Below are 27,079 nucleotides of genomic sequence, written 5' to 3'. Positions count from 1 at the left end.
ACATTAAAATTCTTCATCCTTTATCCAAACACACAATTAGTTGACAGAACACATTTGACCAGGATGTCACAGCATTGTCATTGTGATATGTAAGTACAGGGATTTATCTAGACCTGCTTAGAGCCCCAAGTCTGCAGCAGATGTCTCTAAAAAATTCCCAAATTGAATCACAAAGTTCCGAATTTGTGTTATATGGTAATAACTAATACAATGGTTTTGCAGTGGTGACTTGTACTTCACTGACCAATGTGGGCAAAATAATTATTTTTTCCCATATTAAATGCCAAGGTCACCTAGTTTGGAGTCCAGGGCCCCGTTCCACAAAGTGATTGTAGTGCTACGACTGTCGAAATTCTATGTATTGTATAGAAGTTTCGAAAGTCGTAGCGGTACGATTGCTTTGTGGAAAAGGGCCCAGGATAAATCCCTGAAATGTTTGCTATGTAGTGATGACATTCTTGTCCGTGCAGAGATGTGGCTATAGAGAAGGTGAAGACTGGCCTGGGGGGTGCTGCCGGGAACAAGGGTGGCGTGGCAATACGTATGTTGGTTCACAGCACGTCAGTGTGCTTTGTGTGTGCTCATCTGGCAGCAGGCCAATCTCAGGTCAATGAGAGGAACGCTGACTATGTGGAGATTACGCGCAAAATGATGTTCCCAATGGTAAGTGTTTCACCATTGTCCTTCACTGCGGGGTGGGGGGTCTGAAGTGGCGGGGATTGGTTTGATGTGCTACTTGTATGTATGCTACTTATACTTGGTACTGTACATCTGGAATATACTGTGTCATGAAAGCGTAGACCCCCTCCGTGGTCTAGTGGTAGAGTGTCCCCCTGGATAGTGGAAGGTCCGGGGTTCGATCCCCAACCGCGTCATACCAAAAGATGTTAAAAGACTGTACTTGTTGTTACCATGCCTGGCGCTTGCCATTAAGGGGTCAAAATAAAGACTGGTTGGATCGGAGTCTGTATACTGTGCCTGAGTGAGGTATTCATGTTAAACTGCAGCATGGTATCTCAGCACTATGAAATCAGCATTAGTCTGGACTAGTAAAAGCAGACACAGACACAGACACACAGAGAATTTTTTTATGTTTCATTAAAACTTAATTACTGGGATCACCGCCAGTGGAACATTACTTGTTCCCATGACTCCCTAATCCAGAATGTTTTTAATGAGAACAATTTCACTGGGAAGAGTGCATCTAGATTGCCAATGATTATAAGAGGTTTAACTGTACTTATTAGAGCCTCTGTGGTCTAGTTGATAGAGCCTCTGCCAGGAGAGCAGAAGGTCAGTGGTTTGATGCCCGGCCATGTTACCCCGTCTGACTTTCGGCATTAAGGGAATAAGACAGGACTGGTTGGCTCTTAGTATAACTGGTCTGAGTTGGGTATCCATGTTAAGCTGTGGCATGGTATCTCAGCGGACTAGCCCTATTCAACAGGCTTAGTCTGGACGAGCACAAGCAGCCACACACATTTGCACATGACTTAGCTATATATAAGTGCAATAATTTTGAACCCTATGTAAAAACCCATTTTACCCACCTTAACTATACTTACCAGATTTTCAGTACATGCCAGTTAGATGTGTTGGATATTATGTATCAGAATTGGGGCTACACTTTACTTCATGGGATTTCTTCCACAAAACTTATTTTGAATCAAGATGTAGATAAACCATTGTTCATGTCCTATTAACTTCTTCCACTGCCTGCCCAGCAGAGCCTCGGCTAAAGTGGGTTCTTTGTGGCTGCCATGTTAGTAATCGCATCAACACATGAGATTATTAAGAGTTTCGACACATATGATTACTCTGACTGTGTCTTGTACACATGATATACATACCTGATGTGAAGCATGTACAGATTACTGCTGGACTAAACATCAATATCATTATCAACCATCAGTTACAATACTTGTATTTCACTGGCATCAATTAAACAAGTCTTACTCTTAAATCCCCAATATACTTATGGCATACCCTCTCTGGCCAACCTTGCCCCTTTCCGCTACTTTCCGTAATCGCAAGGAAGACCCAGCTGTGAGTGTGGGAAATGGGGCAACTTCTGCCCCAACCGTAAACAGGCTTCTGCCTAAACACGATCTAGATGCACATTTTTGCGTCTTAACATTTGATCTGTGTTTAATTTTCGTTGGTCTTATATATGCTTAGCTACTTATTTAGAAGAACTGATACTAAATATATTCCAAATATATAAAACAACATATGGGTCTGGACTGGGCCTGGCTGGGTATACTGATATGAAATAACTACAAAAAAAAGTACGTCAACTGAAAGATTAGTTAAAACATAAAAATGAGAGGTGACATATAAATATATATGAAATGGTTTTCCTTACCTAAATTTTATAAATACAAAATCTTAATAATAAATAAGGAAATTGTATGAATAGAGAGGCTCAACATAAGAGAACTACAGAAAATATGGTCAGAAAACCCCTGAACACTGTAGTGGCACCTACTTGGCCATAAACCATGCAACCATCAACCTTTGCCCCATCAGTTCCAGGTGTCAGATATCCCAAATCTACTTCCTAATCAACAGGTGAGGCAATCAGACGGCACTGTTTGCAGTTGGTGTTTGACCTCTCTCCGCCCTCAGTTTCAATATTTACTCATTATGTCGGATGTACATTTCTATCATTTTTTGTTGAAAGTAAGGGTATTTTCAGATTTAATGTTTTCTTGCTTAATTGGAATATTTCAAGAACCCTATGTGACACAAGACTTGCCTTGTCAGACATGTATGTTCATGTAAATCCATGTGATACACATCCAACAATTATGTCTAAATATATCTTCAATGAGAGCACAGTGAAAGTTTATCTGACCCCAAATAATTAATAATAATGTAACTGCAGTATCATATGCATATGTTTTTTTGCTCATGTTTTAAGGGGTGTGTAAACTACTTGGACATGGATGGGAAAATGGAACAGTTTTTATCTGAATAGGCAGGTTTTCTTGGAAGCCTTTCCTTGTTTCTGTCTATGTCCTTGAAGATAAAGACTGCCACTATTGACCGGACTTGTGACAGTTATTATAATATGGAATTTATATATTTCCCTGTCAGCACAAAAATATAGGAAATTGTACAAATGTCCCCCATTTCCCGATATTTGCTACATGTCAAATTAGGTTTAGATAATCTTGGAAACTCTACGAGGGGCGTTCAATAAGTTTTGCAACTTCAATATAAGACCAAGTCGCAGAATATCTTTTGCACATTTATTTTTCAATATAATCTTCATTCACCTCAATACACATATTCCATTTGTCCTTCAAGCTTTTAATACCACTTTTATAGAAATCTGCAGATTTGCCCTCTAACCACGCCTCTGTGGCAGCCTTTATGTCCTCGTCATCCTGGAAGCGTCTTCCACGTAGGGCAGATTTCATTTGCCTAAAACAGGAAATAGTCACTGGGGGCTAAGTCTGGGCTGTACAGTTACATCACCCACCCTAAAGCCCAGACTTATATTATATGGAAAAATAAATTTTCAAAAGATATGCTGCTACTTGGTCTTATATTGAAGTTGTAAAACTTATTGAACGCCCCTCGTATTCTGCTGTTCTGCAGTGCAATTGACCACTCAGATATAACATGATATAATGCACATATTCCTTGTCATGGTAGATATACTTCCGCTTGGCTAGATGTGAGATCCTACATACATGTAGTGACACTTTAACATGAGATGAGATATCACAAGGAAATCTTGAACATATGACAAGGAAGAATACAGTTATTTACAAAGTTTCAAGGATGAAATGGAGTTCAGTGATTAAAGATGTGAGGGGGAAGGATAGACAATAAAATAAAAGATTGTCATGTTCAAAACAAGTTGTCAGCTGTTCAGGAAAGTCAAGGAAACATGATCAATTCCATGATAGGGTGGTATGGTTTTATATTTGTGACAAAACAGCAGGTTTTGCACATGCACACCACTGAGGTAATAATCAAGATGGTTAGCTGATAAGAATCTCAAAACTGATCAAACAGCCCTAGCTAAGAGAAATTATATTTCTGGACGATATGAGCCTTGGGGACCATGGACACAGCTCCTAGTCAGAGACAACGTATCGGGACAAGTTGTTGGCTCCCCTGTTGTTAAAGTTCTTCTGCTCTCATGTGAGTGGCGGCCAGATGGATGTAGCTGTCTAGCCCAAGTTGTACCTGTTGAGTGTAGAAAACTACATAATGCCATGCTTCCAGCTGTGCTGCTGTTCCCCCATCTATATGTATATATATATTTCTCTCTACAGGATGTGTGTATGGTATGTATAGCCACAGCATGTGTAGCATGCATGCATGTTATGTACATAGGCCCTCCTAGCAGGCTAGCTCAGTCTTGTCTCTACACATGATGTGTTCAGTAGCCAGGCCTCCTAATGCTTTCACTGTGGAAGGTATGTTTACGTGTGTAGACTCGAGTGTGTGTCGCCTTGTTGAATGTGTAGCCTGCACATCAGATGCTGGCTATTGACTCAGCTGCAAAATGCTGAGTTTACTTGGGTTGGCAGTGGCTGAATCGATGTATGTTTTGGAAGTTTATTACCTATCTCCTTGATTATCCAGTGTATTATATATCTCCATGTTATGTGAATCATCTCCTGCATCCATTTGTTGCCATGGTTTCGTTTGGGAAGCAGTGACACAATCTCCCTTTCTCATCAGTAACTTTTCACAGTTTCTTTTGCACGTGAAAATAATTTGATTGCACAGATACTTTTTAGGTTTAGGAATCAATATAAACCTATGTCAGCCAATGGGTCCGGGGTATTATATGATAATAGAATGGAAATATGATACACTGGATAATAGGAGATGCTTGACTACATCAGAGACCAGATACCGATGGTCTGACTAGATGTACCTGGGGCACATACATATTGGCCTTTGGTATGCTTCCAATACAGTACTAAGCCAACCCTGCTAAACTGCCAGCCAGACAAGGTGTACATCTATTCTAGTGACTTTGTTGTGTCTATACTTGTGACTTTAGTTTGTTTGACCTTGTAATGATTGTAACATAATGTGGCGTTCTCAGGGAAGTGTTTAACATGGTGACATACCGTGTGAGAGTGAAGGTTGTAGGTGCTTGTCTGTATGAGCCTGGAGTGTTTGCCGTCATGTGTTGTTGCTCACACAGTGTCACAACTAACATGCATGCTTCTAATCTCAAAGTCCAAATCAGAATTCAGTTTTTTAATGCTGATCACCAGTGCAAACTAATGCAAATTCTAACCCATTCCATGTACAACTGTTATGTCATTGCATCTGCAAGCCCCCTCCAGCTCCACACCAGGACATGTGTGCCTGGAGCCACTCACATATCCAACTAACTACACCACACAGATGCTCGTCAATGTAATGCAGAGATCATATGTTCTGACTGGCATGAAGCTAAGATATATCGAGGTCCATGCTTGCATAAATATGAAATGATCACTTCATGTTGATTATGATGTCACATAAGGGTGTTGAGAAGTTTTCTTCGAGGAATTGGATTCTTTTATATTAGTTCCAAATGTTCAAGTATTGTTTGTCTGTTTTTGTTTGCATGGTTTCTAGATTTCTAGAGTTCTAGAGTTGTGATATGTATAATTATGTCTCTTCCCCCTCACCCCCAAGGCAGGGGAGACATATTGTTTTCAGTTCGGTTCCTGTTGGTGTTGGCGTCTGTGTTCCCATCCTGTTCCAATTCATAAATTGGAAACTGTTCAGCGGAAAATGCATTGCATCAGTTGAACGGGTGTCTTTTGTTATTTTAAACTTTTTCAAAATTTTACTTTGTGTCAAATGAGGGTAGGGTTTGTTTCCGGGCCATAACTGGAAATTTTGTAGAAATTTTCAACATGAAGATGCCATATGCATTGCTCATAAGCAAATCTGGTGCCTTTGGCTAGTTTGTAGTTTTTCTCAATTTTATTTTGTTACAGGCTTTGTTTCAATTATTGACTTTTCATACTTTTCAATTTTTTAGTTTATTGTGTTGCCATGGAAACAATTTGGACTAAGTCTCAAACAAGGAGCATTTTGTTTTCTGCCAAAACTCATTAGCTAATGAACATTTCTGCATGAAACCAATATCTTTCCTATATTTTGCTATTATTGTTTTTCGTATTTGCCAACACATTTACAGTAACAACTTGAACTAATGTATCCAAAAAAAAGGAATTGGGAGACATGTTTTTGAGTTTATTCCTGTGTAGGTGATAAGTCTCCTATAGCCTGGACACCTTCAGCGCATTCATCAATTATATTTTGACCCTCCATGGCTGGGCAGAGAGTAGAACAGTCATACAATCCTTATGACAAAACTAATGTATTTCTAGCAGCAGTAAGTATTGTTTTGTCAACTATTCATGCCATGTTCTCGTTTACCTTTGTATTTGTTATGAAACACATTGTAACATAGTAACACCATGGTAACACGACGAACATCCTAGTTACACAACTGACATCCTGGTTACACGACGGACATCCTGGTTACACGACGGGCATCCTGGTTACATGACATACATCCTGGTTACACAACGGACATCCTGTCTACATGACATACATCCTGGTTACATGACGGACATCCTGGTTACACAACTGACATCCTGGTTACACGACGGACATCCTGGTTACATGACGGACATCCTGGTTACACAACTGACATCCTGGTTACACGACGGACATCCTGGTTACACGACGGGCATCCTGGTTACACAACGGGCATCCTGGTTACATGACGGACATCCTGGTTACACGACGGACATCCTGGTTACACAACTGACATCCTGGTTACACAACTGACATCCTGGTTACACGACGGACATCCTGGTTACACGACGGACATCCTGGTTACACGACGGGCATCCTGGTTACATGACATACATCCTGGTTACACAACGGACATCCTGGCTACATGACGGACATCCTGGTTACATGACGGACATCCTGGTTACACAACTGACATCCTGTTTACACGACGGGCATCCTGGTTACACGACGGGCATCCTGGTTACATGAGGGACATCCTGGTTACACAACTGACATCCTGGTTACACGACGGACATCCTGGTTACACGAGGGGCATCCTGGTTACATGACGGACATCCTGGTTACACAACTGACATCCTGGTTACACGACGGACATCCTGGTTAAATGACGGACATCCTGGTTACACAACTGACATCCTGGTTACATGACATACATCCTGGTTACACAACTGACATCCTGGTTACTTGACAGACATACTGGTTACATGACGGGCATCCTGGTTACACAACTGACATCCTGGTTACACAACGGGCATCTTGGTTACACGACAGGATATCCTGGTTACATGACATACATCCTGGTTACACAACTGACATCCTGGTTACACGACAGACATCCTGGTTAAATGACGGACATCCTGGTTACACAACTGACATCCTGGTTCTACGACAGACATCCTGGTTAAATGACGGACATCCTGGTTACACGACTGACATCATGGTTACATGACATACATCCTGGTTACACAACTGACATCCTGGTTACTTGACAGACATCCTGGTTACATGATGTGCATCCTGGTTACACAGCTGACATCCTGGTTACACAACTGGCATCCTGGTTACATGACATACATCCTGGTTACACAACTGACATCCTGGTTACACAACGGGCATCCTGGTTACATGACATACATCCTGGTTACATGACGGACATCCTGGTTACACGACGGGCATCCTGGTTAAACAACTGACATCCTGGTTATATGACAGACATCCTGGTTATATGACGGACATCCTGGTTAAATGACGGACATCCTGGTTACACAACTGACATCCTGGTTACATAACATACATCCTGGTTAAATGACGGACATCCTGGTTACACAACTGACATCCTGGTTACTTGACAGACATCCTGGTTACATGACAGGCATCCTGGTTACACAACTGACATCCTGGTTACACAATTGACATCCTGGTTACACAACGGGCATCCTGGTTACATGACATACATCCTGGTTACATGACGGGCATCCTGGTTACACAACTGACATCCTGGTTACATGACAGACATCCTGGTTACACAACGGGCATCCTGGTTACATGACGTACATCCTGGTTACACGACGGGCATCCTGGTTACACAACTGACATCCTGGTTACACAACTGACATCCTGGTTACACAACTGACATCCTGGTTATACGACGGGCATCCTGGTTACATGACGGACATCCTGGTTACACGACGGACAACATGGTTACACAACTGATATCCTGGTTATACAACGGGCATCCTGGTTACATGACTGACATCCTGGTTACACGACGGACATCCTGGCTACATGACATACATCCTTGCTACATGACGAACATCCTGGTTACACAACTGACATCCTGGTTACACAACGGGCATCATGGCTACACGACTGACATCCTGGTTACACAACTGACATCCTGGTTACCCAACGCTCATCATGGTTACACAACTGACATCCTGGTTACATGACAGACATCCTGGTTACATGACGGACATCCTGGTTACACAACTGACATCCTGGTTACATGACAGACATCCTGGTTACATGACGGACATCCTGGTTACACAACTGACATCCTGGTTACACAACTGACATCCTGGTTACACAGCTGACATCCTGGTTACACAACGGGCATCATTGTTACACGACTGACATCCTGGTTACATGACAGACTTCCTGTAAGTCTAGTGTGTATTGAAGGTACGAACCATACAAGTGTGTTATTTGTCTGGTGTAAGATTTGTGTGTGTTGGGTATGGTATAAGAATCGTGTGTATTGCAGGGCCGGACTATCTCTAGTCACGACTACGTGTTCTGGTGCGGAGACTTCAACTACCGCATCGACATGGACATAGACCAGGTGAAGGACCTGGTCCGCAGTGAGAACTGGGCAGCACTGCAGCACTATGACCAGCTCAATGTACAAAGGGCGGAGGGCAAGGTAGGTCCTTTGTCTTCGGGATCACTGGTTATACTTCCTTGAGTCACTCACCCCCAATGCAACATTCTTGGACGTGACATTAAACCCCATTTCATCTCATCACCCAATGTTACAGGAATTGTCATCTGTTTATGGGCTTCCTTGAGATTCACATACTGTTTCACACATGTTGATCTTAATTACAATTTTGAGTACATTTTTCTTCTTCCCATCGTATCCTAGTTGTTTTCAGCTATGAAAAATCTTCAAAGTAGGTCAAGGAAGGGGAGTAACCCTTTGTATTCTTATCCCCCTAATTGTATTTTACTTTATTTCGCTGATGTCACCCAAATGATAATACCAGTACTTGTGATAAGGGACCACTTTGCAAAACAACACGTTTTTTAAAAGCTTTTCGACCACTGAAAATGTGATCTTCAGGCCTCAAAGTTGCAACTAAAATGGGAGCCAATGCGACCTAAAATTCAGTTTGTCTACTGTCTAAAACTCAGAGGTAGCCAAATGACTACCTTGAAAAATATCTAGTAGCGACTAAATTCTATTGCTACACATCTGTAGACACAAAAATAAATAACAGCTGATATTGGAAAACACGTCTGCTGATAATTGTACTCACAAATAATTCCTTCTAAAGTCGACAATGAACCAAAATACATAAATATAAATGTAATTAGTACTTTATTTCAGTTGACAATGCTCATTGGATAAGCAAGGATATACCGATATAATCAAGTAACATAAACTGCATCATTGTTCGAGTCAAAAAAAAAAAAAAATCAAGTACAGTTTCCACTAATATACAAAACTACTGCTATAACTTGTACATATTTTAAAAGTTATTTGATAAAGATCATTTCAAATGCTTTTGGCTACCTACAATATTGGCTTGACTTTTAGATTTAACCACTGGCTACCTGGAAAAAAATACTTGTAGCCATATGGCTACTTGGTAACAATTTAAACTTTGAGGCCTGATCTGGCAAAAGAAATTGATTTGACCAATGATTTAAACAAAAGCTTCTATCTACCTCTCATGAATTAAATCATCACAGTTGCATTGTATGAAGTTTCATGAAAACACTTGTATTTCAATTGCCTTCATTAGAATTGCCAAGAATGATGTGTCTCTAGAATTGCCAAGAATGATGTGTCGGTATGTGTGCTTGTTGTGTAGTCGTTTGCTGGATTCAACGAGGGGAAGACCAACTTTCCACCAACCTACAAGTACGATCTGTTCAGTGATGACTACGACACCAGCGAGAAGTCCCGCACACCAGCGTGGACAGACCGGGTGCTGTGGAGGCGCAAACACCTCCTGCCCAGAGAACGTAAGTGTAGACGTAGAGCTGGTGATGTGTGAGAGTGTAGATGGTAGAACCATAGCTGAGTGTGTAGACGTGTGTGTGTGTAGATTGTAGATGTGTGAGTGTGTAGATTGTAGATGTGTGAGTGTGTAGATTGTAGACGTGTGTGTGTGTAGATTGTAGATGTGTGAGTGTGTAGATTGTAGATGTGTGAGTGTGTAGATTGTAGACGTGTGTGTGTGTAGATTGTCGATGTGTGAGTGTGTAGATTGTAGATGTGTGAGGGTGTAGATTATAGATGTGTGTGTGTAGATTGTAGACGTGTGTGTGTAGATTGTAGATGTGTGAGTGTGTAGATTATAGATGTGTGAGTGTGTAGATGTGTGTGTGTGTAGATTGTCGATGTGTGAGTGTGTAGATTGTAGACGTGTGTGTGTGTAGATTGTCGATGTGTGAGTGTGTAGATTGTCGATGTGTGAGTGTGTAGATTATAGATGTGTGTGTGTAGATTGTAGACGTGTGTGTGTAGATTGTAGACGTGTGTGTGTAGATTGTAGATGTGTGAGTGTGTAGATTATAGATGTGTGAGTGTGTAGATTGTAGACGTGTGTGTGTGTAGATTGTCGATGTGTGAGTGTGTAGATTGTCGATGTGTGAGTGTGTAGATTATAGATGTGTGTGTGTAGATTGTAGACGTGTGTGTGTAGATTGTAGACGTGTGTGTGTAGATTGTAGATGTGTGAGTGTGTAGATTATAGATGTGTGAGTGTGTAGATTGTAGACGTGTGTGTGTGTAGATTGTCGATGTGTGAGTGTGAGTGGGAGCCAGTGTTTGAGGCTTCACAGACTACAATAGAAAAGAACAGTTAGTGTTTTAACATGGAACCCAGCTGCTTACATGACCCATTCAATATTATCAAGAAAGACCTACTGGTGCCAAATAATCTCTTTGTTGTGTATAAGAAGAGACGGAGGAGGAGTGTCATGTGAGGAGTGTTGTGTTACAGAGGAGGAAGATGACCCCAGCTGGAGTGAGGGGAAGCTGATACTGTATGACCGGGCGGACCTGAAGACATCAGATCACAGGTAGCTAGCCAACACCCACACCAATCACTGTCTTCTCCCTTGTGTGCAGGCTCTTGGGTGACAATAGGTCATGCCAGATAACTGGACTGAAACAACACCTACTGATGATCCTACTTTCTAGTGTTATTTTTAGTGTTATTTCTAGATCATGTGTTCCCATTCTACATCTTCATAAATGTCTTAGGTCCTGGAAAATGTTTTATCAATAGTGTCTCATTTCCAGGAGCCCATGTATGTTTTGTTTTTGACTATGACAAGAACCCCTTGACTTTTAACAGGTGCCCCTTGTGCACATTGACCCCCTTATTTCTTTATTGGGACAGTTAGATTAAATAAGAAATATTTTAAAAAGATGTATTTTGGACAAAGTTAATTATCATACCTCCATTGCAGAAAGAGATCTAATTGGTTCACGTGATCCTGACAAAATACTGTGTATCCCACCTTGGAGGGGAATACATTTATCTGCAGAGGAATAAATCTCTTATGTCCCTGCACAAGAAAGAGGCAGAATAAATCCTTAATACCCGCTTCAAAGCTAAAAGCTACACGCTATGTCAATGGAAGTCACTTGACATAGCACAAGCTAACCTCAGCTCAATCGAACAGCTGTTTTCTATCAATTGAATTTTTTTTCAATGTCATATTAAAACATGTCGGTAAGATAAATTCCTTGTGGCGAGTATTACAAAACCTAATGCAGGACGCATAAAACTCAGTGTACCCCTCGTGCTCCTGCTACAACTTAAAATGTATCCCGCCTTGGAGGGAAATACATTTCTCAGCAGGAGAATAAATCCCTTATACCCTGCCACAAACAAGACAGATTATACATGGATTTCTAAGGGGGAGAAAATTCATAATATCCTGCTTGGTGCAAAAAGCAACACGCTTTTTCCAAGTCAATGAGAGTCAGATGACAGAGCACAAGTTAACCTCAGCTCAATCGAACAGCTATTTTCAATCAGTTTGGTATTGTTTTAGTTCTTTGACATTGTCAAAACTGTCTGTAAGATAAATTTGTTTTACCAGTATCACTCGGTGTACATGTGGTGTTATGCATCCCTCAACCACATGTACCCTGAGTGATACTGAGCTACAACTTTTAATACTCTTATTACAGCAGAAATCCTTATTCAGACTCAGGGTACTGCCTGAGTCCTCTGTTGGACACACAAGTATCACCCTGTGCCAGTGCTATGTCTGCTTTCTGATTCAGGCCTGTGCTGGCCCTGCTGGACATTGATGTGCTGGCTGTTGACGAGGCTTGCAAGGAGAGAGCGATGCACGAGGTTGTAGCTCACCAGGGACCACCAGATGGCACTGTCATCGTGTCACTGGCCTCAGGGGCGGAGTTTGACGATGATACTATCGACCAGGTGGTCAGCACTTTCACTGAGGTGGGGGACGTCACAGTGGTCAGGTGGGTCGCACAACAGCATCAACACACGACACACCCACCCTCATTGTGGCCATTCCTTGGGGAATTCTGTGGTTGAATTAGTCCACAGTATTTGTTTGTTTGTTGTTTAACGCTGCACCCAGCAATATTCCAGTTTTATGACGGTCCATGGTCCAGACTTGATTATCTCCAGGCTGCCATGATTATCTCCAGGCTGCCATGATATTACTGGATTGCTGACTGTAGTGTTTGACAACATTCACATATTGTTTAGGTCCAATATTCTTTCTTAAAAATGAATCCTAGCTACCAGCAGTGTTGAACTAAGATGAACTAACATCATGTTCTTTATGTTTGGTTATTGTGGTATTTTCTTTCGTACAACTGAAGGTTATAACTAACAAGATGTCAGCATGAATCGAGGCAGTTTCTGTACCAGTTGTTTAAACAGAATATATGATCTCCATTCACACAGATTTGTGGGCAGTGACATGTGGGTCATCTACAAGAGTGGTGACAGTGCTCTCGACGCCCAGGCTCTCGACCAGCAGCAGGTCAACGGGGAGACTATCCGGGTGAGACTATGCACTCCAGACTGGCGTAATGTCATCGAGAAAGAGCTGAAAATGTGTGCCCTCAACACAACAGCTTTGTACAATCAGTTCTCCAACAGTCTACTGGGAGACGACTTCAGCATGCCCGCCATGGACTATGTCATGGATGATGGTGAGTACCAAGTGGCCCCTGAAGACTGTTCTTGTCGTCTTTCTTGCTTTTAAAGGGACTCCATGAAGCCAGATTAGACTGGATCTGAAGATGATTATAAACAAGGCTGTGGTCTTCTGGCAGCAACCATGGCTTTGCACCAGAGGTTTCTCCTCCAACGAGGATAGTTTCCTTGTATGTTATCATTGACAGGCCTCCTGTTAGCTGTCACACAGGCCTTCTGTCAGTGTGTCTGTTAGCTGTGACACAGGCATTCTGTCAGTATGTCTGTTAGCTGTGACCAAAGCCTTCTGTCAGTATGTCTGTTAGCTGTGACACAGGCCTTCTGTCAGTATGACTGTTAGCTGTGACAAAGGCCTTCTGTCAGTATGTCTGTTAGCTGTGACACATGCATTCTGTCAGTATGTCTGTTAGCTGTGACACAGGCCTTCTGTCAGTGTGTCTGTTAGCTGCGACACAGGCCTTCTGTCAGTATGTCTGTTAGCTGTGACACATGCATTCAGTCAGTATGTCTGTTAGCTGTCAAACAGGCCTTCTGTCAGTGTGTCTGTTAGCTGTGACAAAGGCCTTCTGTCAGTATGTCTGTTAGCTGTGACACATGCATTATGTCAGTATGTCTGTTAGCTGTGACACATGCATTCTGTCAGTATGTCTGTTAGCTGTGACAAAGGCCTTCTGTCAGAATGTCTTTTAGCTGTGACACATGCCTCCTGTCAGTATGTCTGTTAGCTGTCACACATGCATTCTGTCAGTGTGTCTGTTAGCTGTGACAAAGGCCTTCTGTCAGTATGTCTGTTAGCTGTCACACAGGCCTTCTGTCAGTATGTCTGTTAGCTGTCACACATGCCTCCTGTCAGTATGTCTGTTAGCTGTGACACATGCATTCAGTCAGTATGTCTGTTAGCTGTCAAACAGGCCTTCTGTCAGTGTGTCTGTTAGCTGTGACAAAGGCCTTCTGTCAGTATGTCTGTTAGCTGTGACACATGCATTATGTCAGTGTGTCTGTTAGCTGTCACACATGCCTCCTGTAAGTATGTCTGTTAGCTGCGACACAGGCCTTCTGTCAGTGTGTCTGTTAGCTGTGACACATGCATTCTGTCAGTGTGTCTGTTAGCTGTGACACATGCATTCTGTCAGTGTGTCTGTTAGCTGTGACACATGCATTCTGTCAGTGTGTCTGTTAGCTGTGACACAGGCCTTCTGTCGGTATGTCTGTTAGCTGCGACAAATGCCTCCTGTCAGTATGTCTGTTAGCTGTGACAAAGGCCTTCTGTCAGTATGTCTGTTAGCTGTGACACATGCATTCTGTCAGTATGTCTGTTAGCTGTGACACATGCATTCTGTCAGTATGTCTGTTAGCTATCACACATGCCTCCTGTCAGTGTGTCTGTTACCTGTGACACATGCATTCTGCCAGTATGTCTGTTAGCTGTGACAAAGGCCTTCTGTCAGAATGTCTGTTAGCTGTGACACAGGCCTTCTGTCAGTATGTCTATTAGCTGTCACACAGGCCTTCTGTCAGTATGTCTGTTAGCTGTGACAAAGGCCTTCTGTCAGAATGTCTGTTAACTGTAACACAGGACTTCTGTCAGTATGCCTGTTAGCTGTGACACAGGCCTTTTGTCAGTGTGACTGTTAGCTGTGACACATGCATTCTGTCAGTATGTCTGTTAGCTGTGACACATGCCTCCTGTCAGTGTGACTGTTAGCTGTGACACATGCATTCTGTCAGTATGTCTGTTAGCTGTGACAAAGGCCTTCTGTCAGTATGTCTGTTAGCTGTGACACATGCCTCCTGTCTGTGTGACTGTTAGCTGTGACACATGCATTCTGTCAGTGTGACTGTTAGCTGTGACACATGCATTCTGTCAGTATGTCTGTTAGCTGTGACAAAGGCCTTCTGTCAGTATGTCTGTTAGCTGTGACACATGCATTCTGTCAGTGTGACTGTTAGCTGTGACACATGCATTCTGTCAGTATGTCTGTTAGCTGTGACAAAGGCCTTCTGTCAGTATGTCTGTTAGCTGTGACACATGCCTCCTGTCAGTGTGACTGTTAGCTGTGACACATGCATTCTGTCAGTATGTCTGTTAGCTGTGACAAAGGCCTTCTGTCAGTATGTCTGTTAGCTGTGACACATGCCTCCTGTCAGTGTGACTGTTAGCTGTGACACATGCATTCTGTCAGTATGTCTGTTAGCTGCGACACAGGCCTTCTGTCAGTATGTCTTTTAGCTGTGACAAAGGCCTTCTGTCAGATTGACAACATATGATGAAGAAACAGTTAATGTTTTTAGTCATTCAGACTTTTTCATCACTACATGTTTAAATGAGCTATTTCTCATGACCCACGGCATGGTCCATATATAAACGTAATTTGAAAAGTGATGGTAGACATGATGAAATGAAAATGTTCAAGGGATGTTAAACTGAGTATCAAGGGCCAGTATACTGAAGTGTCATTATTTCTGATATGGAACATGAAGTATGAAGTGATATGATTCCGTCTGAGTCTAGTTCACCGTGAGTCCTATTCACCATGTTGTCATGCTCCAGACGAGGGGGACCTTCTCGCTGGGGACGACGCCATGCTGCCCGCTCCCCTGGCTCCACTGTCCAGGAACAGCAGTCCATCATCCTCAGGTCAGTCCCCATTTTCCCCCTCAACCGGGTAACAGTGTGCTCCAGCATGCATCTTCATGCATTGTTCACCAGGATCTGATATGGCACATAACCTAGGCTATATATTCATATCCTTTTTATTACAATATGATAAAATAAATGTGAAGCTGAATAAGATGTATACAGCGGTAGTAATGAGCCTCTACCAGTAAGGAAGCTCCCCCACCCACAGATTCTTCTTGTGGGATCAGTGGGGGATCAGCCCTTGTCATTACTTCTATATTCAAAGTTAAAGATGCAGGGGATCCCTAGATTCAGGTACCATGGAAAATAGCTCATGGACCCCAGGACCCACCCTCTCCTTTTTAGTTACTTAATGCTGGGATACTTCACAGGGTTTCACTTACATCGTCAGTCTTCCATACTCTGCATACACTGCATTTCTCCATAACAGTTTTAATGAAAATATATTAAATGGTGTCGTCATGTGCCCTTTACTGTTGATCATCATGATGTCCATCTGTGTCATGCATGTATTGTTGTAATTAAGCTGTATTTCATTACAAACCATATGCAATGTGATGTTAAACCAAATTCAAACACCACCCAACCATCCACCAACTCCCTCACTCACCCGACCACACCCCCACCCACCCACAGAATCACTCAGGTGTATGTGACATATTGTTGTTCCCCACAGGCCGCAACAGTCCAGCTGTACAGGAGGAAACACTGACTGACATCCCTGGGGGACCCCCAGGAGGACCCCCGAGTCGACCCCCAGCAGCCCCCTCCCGCCCTGACAAACCTCCGCCACGCCCTGCAGCTGGCCCTGGTGCTGGTGTTGTGCCTCCGGGTGGGGCTGAGGGCCTCATTGTTCCAGAGCCTGGGGCCAGACTTCGGAGCGCACCTTCGCCTGAGGTAGTTTGAATGTGAACATCTCACTATCTGTCTTTATTTTTCAAATCTCAGGATAACCTAATACTAACTCTACTGTTTAGATGCCAGATGCATTTACACAGGAGTCTCCAGGGATGTTCTGTAGAGATCCCTGTACACTTCACTTTTAGCACCAAGCATGTGGAGGCATGTTCTATCCTTCACTTCCAACATTGGTCCAACTTGGGGCTGTTGGTTTCAAATTTGCATACCACATTTTGTGACACTTCTGTACATGCTACTCTCTCAACCACTGGGGCCATATAAATACTGTGGAGAGTCATGTTTTGGAAATCTTAAAATTGGGAAATATTTAAAAAAATTAAAATTATCTGTTGCCGTGCCCTATTGAATCTATATCATTTCAAAGTATGCAAATTGACTTAGATGTTGTTGACACTATTAGCTGTTGGCCCGAAACTTGATAATCCTCCATTCCAGCACATGCAAAGCATGATGACACAGCTTTTACTGAGGCATGTGTGATTTGACTCCTTTCATTTATCGTAAACAAACATATATTTTTGTATTTGTCACAGATGCCCCGCAAACAGCCTCCACAGAGGCCCGGTGCCCCTCCTGCTAAGCCTCCACCCCCACAGCGTCCCCCCGGGGGGCCACCTAAAGCATCATCTAGTCAAGGCCCCCCAGGTGAGATGTAACAATGTGAAGACTTTATTCCAGTTGTGTCATCAGACATCTTGGACACACACACCCTTGGATGGTTGTCATACATTCTACCGTAACACAACACTGAAGAATGCTTGCTTCTCATTGGTCAAAATCAGGTGTCTATGTCCATTTGATACCTCAAAGTCACCATGTTTTATCACCCCAAAACATTGCGTATGAAAACATTGATCTATCGACAGTGCGTATAACAATGGCTGCTGTAAGCTGTTTTCAAAGCCTTCTTGACGTCATGGTGTAACCAGAGTGGCTTGTTGAAGGAATCGGGGGACGCAGAGTGATCTTGCTAACACAAATTTGTCTTACCGACATGTTTTAATGGGACATTGAAAAAGAATTAAAACAAATTCAAATTTATAGAAACAAGCTGTTCGATTGAGCAGAGGTTAGCTTGTGCTATGTCACTGACTTTCATTGCCTTTTGAAAAAAGTTTTTCAGATTGTAACATGACATAATTATGGTAACATTCTTATGTATATACAACAACTCTAAACTACCTAAATTCACACATAAACCTCCCTGTGATAAACGGACATCTATCCAGCGATGGTAACACTGACTTGCACTCTCTAAGAGAGGTGACGAGTCACATGAAGCACCCTATCACTGAATATCGGCAGCTGGGGCAAAACAATGGAGACCCAGAGAAACAACACAGCCAGCGAGCGCAATGGTGACTACTATTGTGATATTGCAGCAGGTTAGATTGAGTGCTTGAACTAGAACTAAGACTCAGGAATTGAAATAGAAGCTGAAATTAAAATACACTTGATAAACATAAGTACATACTACTAAAATGGTAGAATGGAGAGAAACATACTGTGATTTTAAATTTCAGGCCATCGCACTGTAGATTTGATACCTTTAAACATATGCATTTGAAATTTACATAGAAAAATAAGAGGTATCAGATCTACAGTCAAATTTCAAATCACAGTTTGTTTATCTCCTAACTTTCTTTTTGGTAGCTCATCTGAACTCTTTTGCCACCTCATATGATGTCAAAAGCCATAACAATCCCATAATTTTGACATCTTTGAATACACAAGGCCTATGTAGAAACTGTATATGGATGGTCTTAGCAACAGTGCACGCAGGATTCTGATCCGACTTTAGACATGATAACCATTTTGTCATTCTCATGTTTTGTCATTTATGTAAGAAATATGTAGTATGCACAATAACATGATTATTGGTGTGAAATGGCCTTTGACCTATAATACAAACTGTGTACAGAAATACCACTTTATTTTGACCCTTCATGACCTTTCATTAAGCCGTTGTTTGTTGTTCTTTGTTATGATGAATGAAAGCTTGCTGAAATCATCATTTTGAAATATGTTAAGTTTGACCTTAAAAATTGTAAATAACATATTGATAATATTCAGATTAGCTACAGAGCCACATAGCTGTAATTATTTGAGTGTAAGCTTGGGCAGTATTCCAATCTGTTTGGTGTTGGTAAGCTTGAATCAGGTTGTAAGAAATGTGTCTGCTGCCTTGTGACCTGGATGAGTCAAGCACTGGGAATGGCACTCTCTTGCAACCTGTGGGGACGGAAGAAGCCATGGAGCCAGACACCTCAGCAACAGAATTTGCACATTGTCATGATATAATATAATGTCAGAGATAATCAGATGATTAGGTTTGATATTATTTTTGATCCCTATGCCAATAAAAAAGTTGTTTAAAGTAGAATGTCTTGGCAAGTAGATTGTTGTGTGCACAGACAAAAGATCAACTAGTGACCCACACAGTCATAATAAGTATTAATTTTTAGTTTGCCACATTTAAATTTTGTTTTTGTTTGTTTGTTTGTCTTTCGTTGCCCAACTCAGCAATATTCCAGCTCTATGACAGCAGTCTGTAAATAATCAAGTCTGGACCAGACAATTCTTTGATTGACATCATGAGCATCGATCTACACAATTGGGATACAATGACATGCATCAATCAAGCCACCAAATCCTGTTAGTCGCCTCTTGCGACAAGCATTGGTTGCTGAAGACCAATTCTAACCTGGATCTTCATCGTTCTATATTTAGTAACTACAGTTACTTTAAAGTATAGTATGACCGTAGTATTGGTGTCTCTTCCCGCCAGGTTCTCCCGGGAGGAATGTGGGGAGAGAGGCCCCCAAGATCCGCCAGCCCCTCCGCCCCCCACCCTCAGCCAACGTGAAGGCCAGGAAGGGAGGTCCCCGCGTGGTGAGTTAAACAGGATCTCCTCCTTCTGTTGTGGCTTAGATCTGACCTGACCACAGTGTGGGGTGCACTTCTGAATTTAGTGTGGCTAGAATCAAAGAATGCTGTGTGATTTATGTCTTTGTTCATCCGTGTTGTCACCATCTTAACTATCATTTCAAACAGTTTCATGCAGAATGTGAGATGTTGATATCCAATGTTAACCAAACCATGAAACAGTTTCTGATCTGAGTGTCACTGTGTGACTTCTACCTTTAGCAGCCCCTACATGTGTTCACAGTTGCAGCAACTTAACTTTGGGGCATGGAAATAAAGTATTTGATTTCTGATCTTCATCTGATGATCAATAACCCAGTGTGTGTTTCTATTAACCTCGCATGACCTCCCTCCTTTTGTAGATCTCTTCTATTGGTCTCCCCACCAACGTAACACATCACACACATGCTAGCAGTATTGAAGAGGCACAGAAATTGATAGGTAACCTGATGGGTGGTAACCAAGGAAACGCGGATGTTAATTTACCACCTCCCATGATGCCAAGCAACACTCCTGCACCTGTTGGAGGTATGTATGATACACCTTTCAAACAGCCAGTTTCTGTAGGTCAACATCAGAATTATGTCATTGGTACATCATTATGTTATTCAGATATTTAATTTTGCTAAGGAATGATACTGGAAATCAAATTATTTTTTGTACAGTGCAAATGAATCATTATTTTCTGAGAACAGAAGCAAATACTGAAGGACATAGTTTTCTAAAGTGGAAAGAAGATAACACTGATTGCACAGTTTCACTAGTTCAGTGACTGCTATTATTTTCGTTCTCTTCCAGCCATGTCTTCCTCCACTTCATCTTTGGCTGCACCCACACCAATCCCCCGAAGTCGGACTGCCCAGGACATGGCAGGTCCTGACGCCTCCTCCATCAACCAGGTCCCTCCCAAGCCGATGCCGAGGTTCCGCAGTATGGAGAACTTGGCGTCGGTCAAGTCCGATGGGGAGGTTGCTGGAGCCCCTGCCCCTGTAGCCCGACCCCGGCCAGCTCCCAGAAAGGATGTGCAGAGTGCTGTGATATCTCCAGTCTCAGACCCGGATGATCCCTTCGTAGTGAAACCACCACATCGACCACTGTCTGCAGTGGGCAGACCACCTCCCCCTGTACCCAGTGGTCCACCTCTTGGATCTCGATCAGAAGAAACATCTAGTCAAAGTTCTCATAATATTTTAGATGCTCCTTTGTTTGGGGACACCAGCAGTGAGCCCGACCCATTTGATACAAGTGCAATACCCAAGTTTCTCAGTCATGACCCACCCCCTGTCCCCATACGACCGCCAGATGGGACATCGAGATCGCCCATGTCCGATCCTCCATGTCCGGACGTCAGTCCTCCACCAACACCTCCAGCGCTGGAGACATGTCCGTCGGAGCCTGTTGGAGGCCCTGAGCGAAGTGAACCCTTCCAATCCCCCTCCCCAACACACTTTGGAGACTGCCCCCAGGAGTCCCCTCCTGCTCCACCCAGCTGCCCCACTGAACCACCCCCACCTCCACCCAGGCTAGATTCATTTCCACCAGAAGTTGAAGCCCAGGATTCAGATAGGTCCCAAAGCTCAAATATGCCCCCTTCTATACCCCCACCCAATCTACCCCCTCCCCCTATCCCTGTCCGCCCTGGCCCACCGGATGTTGCCCCTCCCCCAATGACGGGTCCTCCCCCTGTACCCAGTCGCCCAGCTGCAGTACCCCCTGTCCCACCAAGACAGTAGGAGGCATCATGGCAGGGTGGGTGAACAGCGCTGGCTACACACTGTACATGGAGGAGCCACTTCAAGTAGATCTAGACAAACTAGGCATGTCAGGTGCTCTAGCTGTAGATATCACAGATCGCTGTGTATAGTGTAAGGAGATAGGGTATTTATTTCATCAAAAAGTCCTGTACTTGTTAATCTAGAAAGTCACCTGTGTGAGAATTTAGAATGTTGTGAAGACATTCATTGTAAATAACACATGGTATTTATTTTACACACCAAATGGTAGGCAACAATTTTCTGGTTAGTGTAAATGGATCTTTGAGTAGATGCGTCCCTAGTCTTGCCAGAGTGAGAATTCCCCCGTCCCCCAGCATAATACCACCTGTGTAATAGAAGCTGTTTGTTACACTTTTTTTTGCAAGATTTGTTATAGAGACTTTGTAGATATCTTTTTGTACATTGTCTTTTTATACAGCCATTATTGGTTTACATTGTTAATGTGGACTTTTTAAGATGTGTATGGTATACTTGTTTTACATATATGCAACTCTGAGTTATCCCCCTTTACGTGTAAGGAAATTAACATTATACCAAGGACGAAGTAGGATAAAGGGCCTATTAGGTCCACTGGAAAACTTTTAAATAATAGCATAAAAATGGCTGAAATGGATTGTTTTTCTTCTTTAAACTTTCAAGTTTTGGACTCCTGGCTAGCTAATTTCATAAAGTTCATAAGTATGGTTAATATGGCCCCAAAAATGTTTGAACCTCATGAGAATAAGACAAAGTCTGTGTAGTCTCTGTGAGATCTTTTTGCAACATGTTTGTATTGCCTTCATCTAGATCTAAGTCAAACAACTTGGGTCCAAGAATTCAAACTTACACATTAGCATTAATTAAGCACCACCCACTTTCTTGGATATGTAGTACATTAAAAAATTGACTGGTGTGATTCATTGTTGGAAACATGACAAAAGAGTTGTAAATTGACAAACAGAACGCCTGGTACTCTGCCATTCCCGCTGCAGTGCCAGGGACAGTTCATTCGGGGTCTCTAGCTCTCACTTGGTGGCCAAGATAATGCCAAAGGTGTTCAATTGAGTTCACATCAGGGTTTGTCATTACTTTTTGGAATTGGATTTTGAAATAGGTGGTGCTTATATAATGTACATGTGTATATTCGAATAAAATTCTTGACACCTTGAGATCAGACTTTTAAATACATTATAGCCCAACTGTTACATTTACTGTTGTCACAAGTCCAAAGGAAACAGGACAAGGTCTGATGCTCATCCACATAAACACACATGCTTACTTTCAAATTCTTTCTTAGAGTTTTGCTCATTTCTCAACTAATGCAAATTCTGTGGTCCTAAAAAGGTGTTGTTATTCCCCGTCCAAAGGTAGATAATTTTAAACAATCACATTTTTGCAGTAACGCTCGGTAATTAATGGCTCCTACATATTGCTACTGCACAATCTCCTCTCATGCCAGTGTACCAAGACTATCAGTGTCCTCTCCCGGATACATGTATATACAGCGCAGTAACTTAACCTGGTCACATAAGGCTAAACGAATCCTATTACCTTGACCAGAACCCCCTTTAACACAACTGGTACAGCCTAGTGAACATCATTGTCCAGATGTTTTTGGTTTGGTTTGTTGTTTTACGCCACACTCAGCAATGTTCCAGCTATATGACGGCGGTCTGTAAATAATTGAGTCTGGACCAGACAATCCAGTGATTGATGTCATGAGCATCGATCCACACAACTGGGATCGATGACATGCATCAACAAAGTCAGTGAGCTGACCACCCGATCCCATTAGTCACCTCTTACGACAAGCATAGTCGCCTTTTATGTCAAGAATGGGTTGCTGAAGACCTATTTTACCCCGGATCTTCTCGGGTCTTGTCTAGATGTGACCAATGATTTACAGTATTCTATTCAGTGCTATGCTGTATACAGCTTCTCACAGCAGACAGCCTGTGATATTCTTGTTTGTTTGCAGCAGTTGTTTGATCCATGTGAATCTCATCTGTGTAGTCAGCACCCCATCCGCACAATGCTGAAGGCTGTATTCTGTCTATACGTAGACACAAAGAACTTCCATGTCCAGCTCACATTCCACAGGGTCATGGAATATTGGCCAACTTGCTCATTACTATGTGGATATATTAAGCAAATGAAGTGTTGAAGCAAAAGAAAAAGTAATAATTTAGATCATGTTCTATTAAATCAATTCAATTCTTCTGAACTTACAAAAGACTACTTAAACATTTCCCTGTCTGATTTGGCTGGTCTGACCTGCTCAGTGGTCCAGTCATTGTAGGTGCAGCAAGTCTCTGTAGAGTTGTGTCCCTTTTGAATGCCAGAACCCTACGATCATGATGCGTGGTAAACATCCATGACCTACTTTAATTTGGGTTTCCCACTATGTTAAACTGAAACTATGATAAAACTAAAGAACTATTCAAATTGGTGTTCAAACCCAATTCAATCACTCAATTCTGCATTGTCCATCTTGCTCCTTCATTGAAATGTGTTGTGACCAACTGGGGCTAACTCAGTCGACTTTGGTGCTTTTCAAGTTTGGATCTCCATACACAGGGAGTTGTAGTGCCCCCTCCCCATCACGTCTGTGCCCACCCTCATCAAACTGCATCTCTATACAGAGCTATGGTTCAGTGTCTGGGGTACACCCACTTCTCACAGATCACACGGATCTCTATACACAGGGAGTTGTAGTGCCCCCTCCCCATCACGTCTGTGCATCTCTATACAGAGCTATGGTTCAGTGTCTGGGGTACACCCACTTCTCACAGATCACACGGATCTCCATACACAGGGAGTTGTAGTGCCCCCTCCCCATCACGTCTGTGCCCACCCTCATCAAACTGCATCTCTATACAGAGCTATGGTTCAGTGTCTGGGGTACAACCACTTCTCACAGATCACATGGATCTCTATACACAGGGAGTTGTAGTGCCCCCTCCCCATCACGTCTGTGCATCTCTATACAGAGCTATGGTTCAGTGTCTGGGGTACACCCACTTCTCACAGATCACATGGATCTCTATACACAGGGAGTTGTAGTGCCCCCTCCCCATCACGTCCGTGCCCACCCTCATCAAACTGCATCTCTATACAGAGCTATGGTTCAGTGTCTGGGGTACACCCACTTCTCACAGATCACATGGATCTCCATACACAGGGAGTTGTAGTGCCCCCTCCCCATCACGTCTGTGCCCACCCTCATCAAACTGCATCTCTATACAGAGCTATGGTTCAGTGTCTAGGGTACAACCACTTCTCACAGATCACATGGATCTCCATACACAGGGAGTTGTAGTGCCCCCTCCCCATCACGTCTGTGCCCACCCTCATCAAACTGCATCTCTATACAGAGCTATGGTTCAGTGTCTGGGGTACAACCACTTCTCACAGATCACACGGATCTCTATACACAGGGAGTTGTAGTGCCCCCTCCCAATCACGTCTGTGCATCGCTATACAGAGCTATGGTTCAGTGTCTGGGGTACACCCACTTCTCACAGATCACATGGATCTCTACACAGTCGTAGTGTGCCCCACTCATCATTGTTCATCTACAGCTACTGCTTCCCTCGAGGTGTCAGTGACTGCAAGCATAATCAGTAGGGACCACAACAGTGGCATACTTTCCCTTCGGATAATTTTTATGAATGTAATTGGCTTATTTTCTTGATTTATGGCCAAAGAAATCACATACTGACATGGTTATGTTGGTTTTCATTTATCCTTATTCAGAGATGTACATTTTCTTCAAAACACACAACACACTTAATCAATGCCAAAAGTTGAATGTTTCATCTGCTGATGTGTAGGTAGAGAAACATGTCGTCCTTTCAGTGTGGCAGCCATCTTGGTTGGCATGTAATGGTGGCAGTGGCCTGTTGACGTTATAACTGTAGTAATAGAAGTGAGCATCTTGGTGCAGGCGTACCTGTAAACTACATCACATACAAGTAGTACATGCCATAGTTCTACCACATAGGCTGATAAAACGGGCAAAATAATGACTTACAGAAAACTGATGAGCCCTTTTATTTTCATGTGGAAAAATGGCAGGAAATGATTGCTTCTGGATATATGAATTTTGACTTAGTGAAAAACATTGTCCCGCATGTTTGTTGGTGAGGACAGATTCAGAGAAGCAACCATCAATGTTTTTGTTGGCATTATCTAGTCTTTCACGTTGTATGGAGAAACATTCCATGACTCATGACAGTATTGTTGTTTGTTGACTGTGTTGATGTACATAGCCTTCTAGGAACCACACTGTAGACACATAATAAAACATATCAAACATTCACCTGGCTTCACTCGTCTGTCACTGAAGGGTTCACATAAACGGATGATGATGATGATGCGATCGGTCATCACAGACTGACTTGTTAATCTCCCTATCTTGGTGCATATGTCCTTCCCATATTATTGAAACCTATGACATTTATGTAAGCCCATGACAAAGGTGTTAGTCAAAATCATGCCTTCCTATCATGTTTCATTTCTAAAACTAAGCTGACCAGGACAGTTTGGTCAATTTGGAATAATAACCAAAACGCAATTTTCCCATAATTTCACTTTACATAAAATATCTTGACTGGACATATTGATAATCTGATCATAGCTGAAACCAGACCCCGAGTCAGATCAGAGCACGGCTTAGCACCAACCCATTGAATTAAAATAGGTCTTTGACCTCAAAACTATCCACCCACAAGGCATGGACGACAAGATCTTGTCCTGAAGTTCCCAACCCCTCACACTATCCATGGACATATTCATGTATAAACAGTAGGTATTTATTTAAAATCTCGTCTTTCTCAAACCCAACCAGCTTCAAATATTAACCTAGCACTGTGAAATGGTGCAATATGACAATTAATTTTGGACAGACTCTGACACTGTGTCTACTGCATCGTAATGCTCAGATCTCCAGCTGTAAATTGTAACTAGACAGGTGTTTGCATGACATGTGAAAACAGAAGCAGACATCCCCACCATTTCCTGAATGCCCTAAAAATGTCCCTATCAGAAACATGTATCATGAACCATTTGACTTCCCCGCATCAGACAATGGACCTCACACATGCCCAATCAATGCAGTACAACAGGGAGCTACTTAATGATGTGAGAAAAAATAGTTGATACTTTTGAAATAAACTAAGCCAATTGAACTTCATGTTCCTCAATGTCGATCAAATAACGTGCTTGTATGCGATCTTCCGCTCTATTCCACTAGACCATGAAGGCAGTCCCTAAAACAAGATATTGTGGTTGGTAGGTAGGTAGGTAGTTTGTGT

General features: G+C 42.6%; 1 protein-coding gene across 2 annotated transcripts in view; it reads left to right on the top strand.

The window, feature by feature from the left end:
• The window catches only part of LOC124142912 (synaptojanin-1-like), a 77,903-nt gene that overhangs the window by 23,045 nt on the left and 27,779 nt on the right, over positions 1–27,079 (top strand). Inside the window, exons 14-24 of one of the 2 annotated variants that reach the window (XM_046511628.2) lie at positions 471–663; positions 4,293–4,304; positions 8,843–9,001; positions 10,176–10,329; positions 11,313–11,391; positions 12,611–12,814; positions 13,269–13,519; positions 16,075–16,161; positions 16,841–17,061; positions 17,619–17,730; positions 19,874–19,977. In XM_046511628.2, the coding sequence (XP_046367584.2) occupies positions 471–663; positions 4,293–4,304; positions 8,843–9,001; positions 10,176–10,329; positions 11,313–11,391; positions 12,611–12,814; positions 13,269–13,519; positions 16,075–16,161; positions 16,841–17,061; positions 17,619–17,730; positions 19,874–19,977 (1,576 nt within the window). The remainder of the gene's footprint in view (positions 1–470; positions 664–4,292; positions 4,305–8,842; positions 9,002–10,175; positions 10,330–11,312; positions 11,392–12,610; positions 12,815–13,268; positions 13,520–16,074; positions 16,162–16,840; positions 17,062–17,618; positions 17,731–19,873; positions 19,978–27,079) is intronic. The other variant, XM_046511629.2, reaches the window with a different exon arrangement.

The sequence above is a fragment of the Haliotis rufescens genome, unplaced genomic scaffold, assembly GCF_023055435.1.
Source record: "Haliotis rufescens isolate VD_foot unplaced genomic scaffold, xgHalRufe1.0.p SCAF_6, whole genome shotgun sequence".
Classification (NCBI taxonomy): domain Eukaryota; kingdom Metazoa; phylum Mollusca; class Gastropoda; order Lepetellida; family Haliotidae; genus Haliotis; species Haliotis rufescens.
This window is presented reverse-complemented; position numbering and strand designations above follow the sequence as displayed.